Source organism: Oncorhynchus nerka, linkage group LG4, assembly GCF_034236695.1.
Source record: "Oncorhynchus nerka isolate Pitt River linkage group LG4, Oner_Uvic_2.0, whole genome shotgun sequence".
NCBI lineage: Eukaryota > Metazoa > Chordata > Actinopteri > Salmoniformes > Salmonidae > Oncorhynchus > Oncorhynchus nerka.
The window spans coordinates 77,674,032-77,686,212 of NC_088399.1; the positions used below are offsets into that span (position 1 = coordinate 77,674,032).

A 12,181-nucleotide genomic window follows, 5' to 3' on the forward strand; every position below is an offset into this window, starting at 1 on the left:
ATGGAGGAACAGACTAAACCAGCAGAGGGAGGAACAGACTAAACCAACAGATGGAGGAACAGACTAAACCAGCAGAGGGAAGAACAGACTAAACCAGCAGAGGGAGGAACAGACTAAATCAACAGAGGGGGGAACGGACTAAACCAACAGAGGGAGGAACAGACTAAATCAACAGAGGGAGGAACAGACTAAACCAACAGAGGGAGGAACAAACTAAACCAACAGAGGGAGGAACAGACTAAACCAACAGATGGAGAAACAGACTAAACCAACAGAGGGATGAACAGACTAAACCAACAGAGGGAGGAACAGACTAAACCAACAGAGGGAGGAACAGACTAAACCAACAGAGGAGGAAGAGACTAAACCAACAGACAAAGGAACAGACTAAACCAAAAGAGGGAGGAACAGACTAAACTAACAGAGGGAGGAACAGACTAAACCAACAAAGGGAGGAACAGACTAAACCAACAGACAAGGGAACAGACTAAACCAACAGACCGAGGAACAGACGGAGGAACAGACTAAACCAACAGAGGGGGCAACAGACTAAACCAACAGAGGGAGGAACAGACTAAACCAACAGATAGAGGAACAGACTAAACCAACAGAGGGGTGAACACACTAAACCAACAGAGGGAGGAACAGACTAAACCAACAGACAAAGGAACAGACTAAACCAACAGACAAATGAACAGACGGAGGAACAGACTAAACCAATAGATGGAGGAACAGACTAAACCAGCAGATGGAGGAACAGACTAATCCAACAGAGTTAGGAACAGACTAAACCAACAGACAAAGGAACAGACTAAACCAACAGACAAATGAACAGACGGAGGAACAGACTAAACCAATAGATGGAGGAACAGACTAAACCAGCAGATGGAGGAACAGACTAATCCAACAGAGTTAGGAACAGACTAAACCAACAGACAAAGGAACAGACTAAACCAACAGAGGGAGGAACAGACTAAGCCAACAGAGGGAGGAAGAGACTAAACCAACAGACAAAGGAACAGACTAAACCAACAGAGGGAGGAACAGACTAAACCAAAAGAGGGAGGAACAGACTAAACCAACAGAGGGAGGAACAGACTAAACCAACAAAGGGAGGAACAGGGTAAACCAACAGACAAGGGAACAGACTAAACCAACAGACAAATGAACAGATGGAGGAACAGACTAAACCAACAGAGGGGGCAACAGACTAAACCAACAGATGGAGGAACAGACTAAACCAACAGACAAAGGAACAGACGGAGGAACAGACTAAACTAACAGAGGGGGGAACAGACTAAACCAACAGATAGAGGAACACACTAAACCAACAGAGGGAGGAACAGACTAAACCAACAGACAAAGGAACAGACTAAACCAACAGACAAATGAACAGACGGAGGAACAGACTAAACCAATAGATGGAGGAACAGACAAAACCAACAGATGGAGGAACAGACAAAACCCGCAGAGGGGGGTACAGACTAAACCAACAGACAAAGGAACAGACTAAACCAACAAAGGGGGAACGGACTAAACCAACAGATGGAGGAACAGGCTAAACCAACAGATGGAGGAACAGACTAAACCAATAGATGGAGGAACAGACTAAACCAACAGATGGAGGAACAGACTAAACCAACAGACAAAGGAACAGACTAAACCAACAGAGGGAGGAATGGACTAAACCTGCAGAAGGGGGAACAGACTAAACCAACAGACAAAGAAACAGACTAAACCAACAGAGGGAGGAACAGACTAAACCAGCAGATGGAGGAACAGACTAATCCAACAGAGTTAGGAACAGACTAAACCAACAGACAAAGGAACAGACTAAACCAGCAGAGGGTGGAACAGACTAAACCAGCAGAGGGAGGAACACACTAAACCAACAGATAGAGGAACAGACTAAACCAACAGAGGGAGGAACAGACTAAACCAACAGACAAAGAAACAGACTAAACCAACAGAGGGAGGAACAGACTAAACCAACAGATGGAGGAACAGACTAAACCAGCAGAGGGAAGAACAGAATAAACCAGCAGAGGGAGGAACAGACTAAACCAGCAGATGGAGGAACAGACTAAACCAGCAAAGGGAGGAACAGACTAAACCAACAGATGGAGGAACAGACTAAACCAACAGAGGGGGGAACAGACTAAACCAACAGATGGAGGAAGAAACTAAACCAACAGCAGGAGGAACAGACTAAACCAAAAGATGGAAAAACAGACTAAACCAACAGATGGAGGAACAGACTAAACCAACAGAGGTTGGAACAGACTAAACCAGCAGAGGGTGGAACAGACTAAACCAACAGACAAATGAACAGACGGAGGAACAGACTAAACCAATAGATGGAGGAACAGACTAAACCAGCAGATGGAGGAACAGACTAATCCAACAGAGTTAGGAACAGACTAAACCAACAGACAAAGGAACAGACTAAACCAGCAGAGGGTGGAACAGACTAAACCAGCAGAGGGAGGAACACACTAAACCAACAGATAGAGGAACAGACTAAACCAACAGAGGGAGGAACAGACTAAACCAACAGACAAAGAAACAGACTAAACCAACAGAGGGGAACAGACTAAACCAACAGATGGAGGAACAGACTAAACCAGCAGAGGGAAGAACAGAATAAACCAGCAGAGGGAGGAACAGACTAAACCAGCAGATGGAGGAACAGACTAAACCAGCAGAGGGAGGAACAGACTAAACCAACAGATGGAGGAACAGACTAAACCAGCAGAGGGAAGAACAGACTAAACCAGCAGAGGGAGGAACAGACTAAATCAACAGAGGGGGGAACGGACTAAACCAACAGAGGGAGGAACAGACTAAATCAACAGAGGGAGGAACAGACTAAACCAACAGAGGGAGGAACAAACTAAACCAACAGAGGGAGGAACAGACTAAACCAACAGATGGAGAAACAGACTAAACCAACAGAGGGATGAACAGACTAAACCAACAGAGGGAGGAACAGACTAAACCAACAGAGGGAGGAACAGACTAAACCAACAGAGGGAGGAAGAGACTAAACCAACAGACAAAGGAACAGACTAAACCAAAAGAGGGAGGAACAGACTAAACTAACAGAGGGAGGAACAGACTAAACCAACAAAGGGAGGAACAGACTAAACCAACAGACAAGGGAACAGACTAAACCAACAGACTGAGGAACAGACGGAGGAACAGACTAAACCAACAGAGGGGGCAACAGACTAAACCAACAGAGGGAGGAACAGACTAAACCAACAGATAGAGGAACAGACTAAACCAACAGAGGGGTGAACACACTAAACCAACAGAGGGAGGAACAGACTAAACCAACAGACAAAGGAACAGACTAAACCAACAGACAAATGAACAGACGGAGGAACAGACTAAACCAATAGATGGAGGAACAGACTAAACCAGCAGATGGAGGAACAGACTAATCCAACAGAGTTAGGAACAGACTAAACCAACAGACAAAGGAACAGACTAAACCAACAGACAAATGAACAGACGGAGGAACAGACTAAACCAATAGATGGAGGAACAGACTAAACCAGCAGATGGAGGAACAGACTAATCCAACAGTTAGGAACAGACTAAACCAACAGACAAAGGAACAGACTAAACCAACAGAGGGAGGAACAGACTAAGCCAACAGAGGGAGGAAGAGACTAAACCAACAGACAAAGGAACAGACTAAACCAACAGAGGGAGGAACAGACTAAACCAAAAGAGGGAGGAACAGACTAAACCAACAGAGGGAGGAACAGACTAAACCAACAAAGGGAGGAACAGGGTAAACCAACAGACAAGGGAACAGACTAAACCAACAGACAAATGAACAGATGGAGGAACAGACTAAACCAACAGAGGGGGCAACAGACTAAACCAACAGATGGAGGAACAGACTAAACCAACAGACAAAGGAACAGACGGAGGAACAGACTAAACTAACAGAGGGGGGAACAGACTAAACCAACAGATAGAGGAACACACTAAACCAACAGAGGGAGGAACAGACTAAACCAACAGACAAATGAACAGACGGAGGAACAGACTAAACCAATAGATGGAGGAACAGACAAAACCAACAGATGGAGGAACAGACAAAACCCGCAGAGGGGGGTACAGACTAAACCAACAGACAAAGGAACAGACTAAACCAACAAAGGGGGAACGGACTAAACCAACAGATGGAGGAACAGGCTAAACCAACAGATGGAGGAACAGACTAAACCAATAGATGGAGGAACAGACTAAACCAACAGATGGAGGAACAGACTAAACCAACAGACAAAGGAACAGACTAAACCAACAGAGGGAGGAATGGACTAAACCTGCAGAAGGGGGAACAGACTAAACCAACAGACAAAGAAACAGACTAAACCAACAGTGTGAGTAACAGACTAAACCAACAGATGGAGGAACAGACAAAACCAACAGATGGAGGAACAGACAAAACCAACAGATGGAGGAACAGACAAAACCAACAGATGGAGGAACAGACTAAACCAGCAGAGGGAAGAACAGAATAAACCAGCAGAGGGAGGAACAGACTAAACCAGCAGATGGAGGAACAGACTAAACCAGCAGAGGGAGGAACAGACTAAACCAACAGATGGAGGAACAGACTAAACCAGCAGAGGGAAGAACAGACTAAACCAGCAGAGGGAGGAACAGACTAAATCAACAGAGGGGGGAACGGACTAAACCAACAGAGGGAGGAACAGACTAAATCAACAGAGGGAGGAACAGACTAAACCAACAGAGGGAGGAACAAACTAAACCAACAGAGGGAGGAACAGACTAAACCAACAGATGGAGAAACAGACTAAACCAACAGAGGGATGAACAGACTAAACCAACAGAGGGAGGAACAGACTAAACCAACAGAGGGAGGAACAGACTAAACCAACAGAGGGAGGAAGAGACTAAACCAACAGACAAAGGAACAGACTAAACCAAAAGAGGGAGGAACAGACTAAACTAACAGAGGGAGGAACAGACTAAACCAACAAAGGAGGAACAGACTAAACCAACAGACAAGGGAACAGACTAAACCAACAGACCGAGGAACAGACGGAGGAACAGACTAAACCAACAGAGGGGGCAACAGACTAAACCAACAGAGGGAGGAACAGACTAAACCAACAGATAGAGGAACAGACTAAACCAACAGAGGGGTGAACACACTAAACCAACAGAGGGAGGAACAGACTAAACCAACAGACAAAGGAACAGACTAAACCAACAGACAAATGAACAGACGGAGGAACAGACTAAACCAATAGATGGAGGAACAGACTAAACCAGCAGATGGAGGAACAGACTAATCCAACAGAGTTAGGAACAGACTAAACCAACAGACAAAGGAACAGACTAAACCAACAGACAAATGAACAGACGGAGGAACAGACTAAACCAATAGATGGAGGAACAGACTAAACCAGCAGATGGAGGAACAGACTAATCCAACAGAGTTAGGAACAGACTAAACCAACAGACAAAGGAACAGACTAAACCAACAGAGGGAGGAACAGACTAAGCCAACAGAGGGAGGAAGAGACTAAACCAACAGACAAAGGAACAGACTAAACCAACAGAGGGAGGAACAGACTAAACCAAAAGAGGGAGGAACAGACTAAACCAACAGAGGGAGGAACAGACTAAACCAACAAAGGGAGGAACAGGGTAAACCAACAGACAAGGGAACAGACTAAACCAACAGACAAATGAACAGATGGAGGAACAGACTAAACCAACAGAGGGGGCAACAGACTAAACCAACAGATGGAGGAACAGACTAAAACCAACAGACAAAGGAACAGACGGAGGAACAGACTAAACTAACAGAGGGGGAACAGACTAAACCAACAGATAGAGGAACACACTAAACCAACAGAGGAGGAACAGACTAAACCAACAGACAAAGGAACAGACTAAACCAACAGACAAATGAACAGACGGAGGAACAGACTAAACCAATAGATGGAGGAACAGACAAAACCAACAGATGGAGGAACAGACAAAACCCGCAGAGGGGGGTACAGACTAAACCAACAGACAAAGGAACAGACTAAACCAACAAAGGGGGAACGGACTAAACCAACAGATGGAGGAACAGGCTAAACCAACAGATGGAGGAACAGACTAAACCAATAGATGGAGGAACAGACTAAACCAACAGATGGAGGAACAGACTAAACCAACAGACAAAGGAACAGACTAAACCAACAGAGGGAGGAATGGACTAAACCTGCAGAAGGGGGAACAGACTAAACCAACAGACAAAGAAACAGACTAAACCAACAGTGTGAGTAACAGACTAAACCAACAGATGGAGGAACAGACAAAACCAACAGATGGAGGAACAGACAAAACCAACAGATGGAGGAACAGACAAAACCAACAGATGGAGGAACAGACTAAACCAACAGATGGAGGAACAGACTAAACCAACAGAGGGGACAACAGACTAAACCAACAGATGGAGGAACAGACTAAACCAACAGAGGGGGGAACAGACTAAACCAACAGATGGAAAAACAGACTAAACCAACAGATGGAGGAACAGACTAAACCAACAGAGGTTGGAACAGACTAAACCAGCAGAGGGTGGAACAGACTAAACCAGCAGAGGGAGGAACACACTAAACCAACAGATAGAGGAACAGACTAAACCAACAGAGGGGGCAACAGACTAAACCAACAGATGGAGGAACAGACTAAACCAACAGAGGGGGGAACAGACTAAACCAACAGATGGAGGAAGAAACTAAACCAACAGCAGGAGGAACAGACTAAACCAAAAGATGGAAAAACAGACTAAACCAACAGATGGAGGAACAGACTAAACCAACAGAGGTTGGAACAGACTAAACCAGCAGAGGGTGGAACAGACTAAACCAGCAGAGTGAGGAACACACTAAACCAACAGATAGAGGAACAGACTAAACCAACAGAGGGGGGAACACACTAAACCAACAGAGGGAGGAACAGACTAAACCAACAGACAAAGGAACAGACTAAACCAACAGATGGAGGAACAGACTAAACCAGCAGAGGGAGGAACAGACTAAACCAGCAGAGGGAGGAACACACTAAACCAGCAGAGGGAGGAACGGACTAAATCAACAGAGGGGGAACGGACTAAACCAACAGAGTGAGGAACAGACTAAACCAACAGAGGGAGGAACAGACTAAACAAACAGAGGGAGGAACAGACTAAACCAACAGATGGAGGAACAGACTAAACCAGCAGAGGGAAGAACAGAATAAACCAGCAGAGGGGGGAACGGACTAAATCAACAGAGGGGGGAACGGACTAAACCAACAGACAAAGGAACAGACTAAACCAACAGAGGGAGGAACAGACTAAACCAACAGACAAAGGAACAGACTAAACCAACAGAGGGAGGAACAAACTAAACCAACAGAGGGAGGAACAGACTAAACCAACAGAGGGGGGAACAGACTAAACCAACAGACCAAACCAACAGAGGGGGCAACAGACTAAATCAACAGATGGAGGAACAGAATAAACCAACAGACAAAGGAACAGACGGAGGAACAGACTAAACCAACAGAGGGGGGAACAGACTAAACCAACATAGGGGGGAACGGACTAAACCAACAGAGGGGGGAACGGACTAAACCAACAGAGGGGGGAACGGACTAAACCAACAGACAGAGGAACAGACAGTGGAGCAGAACAACCCCAGACCACAGACAGAGCAGCCATGTCTCACCGGCAACAGATCTGAACACAGAGAGGGTTTATGCTTGGATTACCACTACTACACACACACACTGACACATACACATACACACACACACTGACAGACACACACTGACACACACACACACACACACACACACACACACACACACACACACACACACACACACACACACACACACACACACACACACACTCTGAAGGAGTCTGTGCTGCTGAGTAACTGGGTCTGGTGTGTGTGTGTCCTGGTGCATCGGTGTGTGTACCAGTGTGTGGTGTGTGTAGCGCGGTCTGTGTCGGAGGACGGTGGTATGGCGCGCTGGGAGAGCCGGTCGTGGAGTTGGTCGTTAATGATGTCTCTCCTCCTCTCTCTGTCTGCTCACGGTAAGAACACTGCTGTGTGTGTGTGTGTCTGTGTGTGTGTTTATGTGTGTCTGTTCTGTGTGTGTGTTTATGTGTGTGTGTGTGTGTGTGTCTGTTCACTATTACACCTCAAACGTCTGGAAATGTGGGCTCAACAGCGAAAGAGAGAGACTATAAAATCCATTATCTTCAGCATGTCATTATTTTATCTGAATGTGTCGCTGACTTTGGAATATAGTATGGAATGAGTGTTTTTTCTGTCTATTACTGCTAGTAATAAACTCTGGCTCTGATAGCTTCTTCATTGGTCATCAGAGAGTGTAATCGATCAGCTGATAGCTTCTTTATTGATCACTGACGTTGTTTTGCCAACGGGCAACTGCTGTCCCAGATCACAAACACACACACACTGACACAAGCGTGCACACGGGCACACACTGGTGTGCACAATCACAAATACAAACACAGATGGAGTTGATCAAACATTAGTGTAGAAGAGATAAGGAATTTGAATTACATGACCTGTGTGTGTGTGTGTACTGCGTATTGGAATGTGTGTGGACCCACCCTGTGAGGTCCATCTGCCCTGTGGCCCCAGAGAGCAACATTCTGTCACAATGTATCACCGTCAACACAAGCACACACACTCATATTGTGTGTGTGTGTGCATGTGTGTTAGTGTCCAACCGGTATAGCTACCCATGATCCTGTGCTCTCCTGCCAGGAGAGGTTGCTGGGACTGAGCTCTGACCAATCGTAGCCAAGCCAACCTGGTTACCATAGTCAGAGCTCTGTTACTATGGCTACAGATCTGTTACTATGGTAACACACTGTATGTGTAGTGGCATGTCCATACATTTCTCCTCTCGGCTCCTCTCCTTTCCGTTCCTCTCCTTTCTGCTCCTCTTCTTTCCACTCCTCTCCTTTCCGCTCCTCTCCTTTCTGCTCCTCTTCTTTCCGCTCCTCTCCTTTCTGCTCCTCTTCTTTCCACTCCTCTCCTTTCCACTCCTCTCCTTTCCGCTCCTCTCCTTTCCGCTCCTCTTCTTTCCGCTCCTCTCCTTTCTGCTCCTCTTCTTTCCACTCCTCTCCTTTCCACTCCTCTCCTTTCCGCTCCTCTCCTTTCTGCTCCTCTCCTTTCTGCTCCTCTCCTTTCCACTCCTCTCCTTTCCGCTCCTCTCCTTTCTGCTCCTCTTCTTTCCGCTCCTCTCCTTTCCGCTCCTCTTCTTTCCGCTCCTCCTCTTTCTGCTCCTCTTCTTTCCGCTCCTCCTCTTTCTGCTCCTCTTCTTTCCGCTCCTCTCCTTTCTGCTCCTCTTCTTTCCGCTCCTCCTCTTTCTGCTCCTCTTCTTTCCGCTCCTCTCCTTTCTGCTCCTCTTCTTTCCGCTCCTCCTCTTTCTGCTCCTCTCCACTCCTCTCCTTTCTGCTCCTCTTCTTTCCGCTCCTCTTCTTTCCGCTCCTCCTCTTTCTGCTCATCTTCTTTCCGCTCCTCCTCTTTCTGCTCCTCTCCGCTCCTCTCCTTTCCGCTCCTCCTCTTTCTGCTCCTCTCCACTCCTCTCCTTTCCGCTCCTCTCCTTTCTGCTCCTCCTCTTTCTGCTCCTCTCCGCTCCTCTCCTTTCTGCTCCTCCTCTTTCTGCTCCTCTCCTCTTCCTTTACACTCTTCTCCTCTCCTGTGGTGTCCGTCAGTAGATTGCTGTGAGTATTTCGACATGGTCAGTGTTTAACCTATAGCTGTAATCCTAATCTAATTTCATCTGTGGTCAGTAGAGCATGTTAGAACATCACTGCTCCTAATCCACACTGACACACAGCTTCTGCTTCAAAGTAGAGAAGGAGGGAGGGAGGGAGAGAGAGAGCAGTTTCCCATTCATTTTAATTGAGCACATCAGCTTCCAATCACGCTACTCTGGATTTTGAATGATCATGGGTGCGAAGTGAATAAAATCCATTGCAATGGTGTTGTCTGTCTCCTGTGTATGTGTGGGTGTGTCCTGATCTATTTGTTGTTTCTGATTGACCTGACAGGAGACCTCTCATTGACCACCGTCAGCAGGACGGAAGTCCAGCACAGCCAATCATCTTTCTCCGCTGTAGAAAGGGCGGTCCTTATCGGTGATGACTCAGCAGAGCTGATTGGTTTAGGGTTAGGACTAGCGGCTGGACTTCCTCTCAGCGCCATCAAACGCAAACCCTCTCACAGAAGACACTCCCACTTGGACTTCACTGAACAGGACGGTCAGCCAATCAGAGAAGAGCTAACTGGCGGGGAATCTCAGGAACGCTCAGATGATATCATCAAGGTGGAGTTCCATAACCCCGACCGCCCCTTGACCCCTGACCTCTCGTCTGATTCTGATTGGCTGACGGCTGTAGTTCAGCCCCTGCAGCAGCGGGCGGGAGACCCCACAGCCTGGACTCTGTCAGATTTCTACGACTACTTGTCCCCCGATGACGAACTCTCCACCATAGACACAACCCTTGACCCTGATCCGACCCTGACCCCTCTGGCAGACATGGAGGATGAAAACCCATCGCTCACTGGCTCCCCTGTCCCCAATGTTACCCCTGACAACGATGACCCCCAGCCACCCTCTCAGTCTCAATCCCCCCCTCCTCCTTCCCCTCCTCAGGGGTCAGATGGGTGTGGTCTGGGCTTTGTGAGGTCAGAGGTCGGGGGTGAGTGTGTGTCTCAGTGTGACGCACAGCCTGACTTCTGCTACAACAGAGGAGTTTGTACCATCGCTACTGGAATGGGAGCATTCTGCAGGTAATTTTGCACAATCGTCAATGGAAAGAAATACATGTACAATAATGTGGGTGGGGGCTTAGTGGTTTGTACACTACAGAACAATATACAGCTGGTGTCTTTCTAACAAAACCAGAATAGACACCCCACTGACAAACATGTAGAAACATGCAGGGCCACAAGCCTACTCAGCAGGGGGGGGTCCATATGTCCTTACCCAACCTGAACCTCCCCTTCCACATGTCAAACACAGAAACACACCCTCTCTGATCCAGTTGATCTTATTATAGGACTAGTCTGGGCTGATTCTCTCTTAATTACTGGACAGACTTCTGATCTAACCTAGGACAGGCACATGTAGGCCCTATAAAATCTGAGATGCAGAGAACAAGGACTGAATCACGGAATCCAGACATTAAAACAGAATTCAACAATATTCAAAAATGTATTGAACTTAGTAGGGAATCAACTAAATGTATTGAAAATGTATTAATTTGCATAGTAAGACATGAACAGAATACATCAGTGATTCATACTGAAGAAGCAGCGAGAATCCCTGTACCACTTTGTGTAGCTGTTCGAGATGATGCTAATGAAGAAGCTAGTGGTAGATGGAAAGGCTTTCCCAAAAACATTCTTAATTAAATGTTAACTACAGAGTAGCCTATGATTACCTGGCAGAATGATTTCCTGATTATTTGGGTATTTCTTTTGCAAACTCTACCATCTCATGTGCACTCCAAAAACACTGCTAAAAACAGCCTTATGCTGGGTGAGCACTGCAATTAAAGGGTAACTACATGCAACAACAAAAATATATTTTTTTAAATGTCCCAAACCTCAATAGTGGTCTCATGATGTGCTTTAAGCATTGCTGAGGACTAAGAACATCCAACGCTTCTGTTTTTCTACAGTACTAGTAGCAGTACATCAACTCATTGACATTGCCTTGTAACAACAATTGTCAGATAGCGCGGCATTTTGTTTTAGAGACACAAATACTTCCTGAATTCTACTGCCTGTCTGTCTATTCTATAGTTAAAATATCCCCCCACCCATATCTCTCTAGATGTAATGTTCAGGACTATATGTGGAACAAGGGCTCTCGTTGTGATTGGGTGGTGACAGACTTCCAGGTACTGTGTGTGGTAGTGGGTGTGGCCTCTACGACCCTCATCCTACTCATCATCATCATCGTCTTCTTCGCCAAACGACTCCACCGCCTGAGGATTGAGAACAGGCGACTCCGCAAACGCAGGTCAGTGTATGTCTAAGAGAGAAATAGAGAGAAATAATCAAATCACATTTTATTTGTCACATGCGCTGAATACAAC

General features: G+C 46.3%; 2 protein-coding genes across 3 annotated transcripts in view; one reads left to right on the plus strand and one right to left on the minus strand.

The window, feature by feature from the left end:
• Window positions 1-7,737: 7,737 nt before the first annotated feature.
• LOC115116517 (chondroitin sulfate proteoglycan 5-like) overlaps window positions 7,738-12,181 on the plus strand; it is a 30,823-nt gene continuing 26,379 nt past the window's right edge. For both annotated transcript variants that reach the window (XM_065017902.1, XM_065017903.1), the window contains exons 1-3: window positions 7,738-8,128; window positions 10,127-10,868; window positions 11,917-12,105. In XM_065017902.1, the coding sequence (XP_064873974.1) occupies window positions 8,056-8,128; window positions 10,127-10,868; window positions 11,917-12,105 (1,004 nt within the window). In that variant the 5' untranslated portion in view covers window positions 7,738-8,055. The remainder of the gene's footprint in view (window positions 8,129-10,126; window positions 10,869-11,916; window positions 12,106-12,181) is intronic.
• LOC135571467 (cilia- and flagella-associated protein 251-like) lies at window positions 8,488-9,753 on the minus strand. Its single transcript, XM_065017907.1, has one exon. The coding sequence runs from the start codon at window positions 9,575-9,577 to the stop codon at window positions 8,891-8,893; it is 687 nt and encodes a 228-aa protein (XP_064873979.1). The 5' UTR covers window positions 9,578-9,753; the 3' UTR covers window positions 8,488-8,890.

Bases quoted from the DNA above. Each gene is read 5' to 3' on its own strand.
- LOC135571467 (XM_065017907.1), bottom strand. From the start codon at position 9,577: ATGAGCAGAAAGAGGAGGAGCGGAAAGAAGAGGAGCGGAAAGAAGAGG.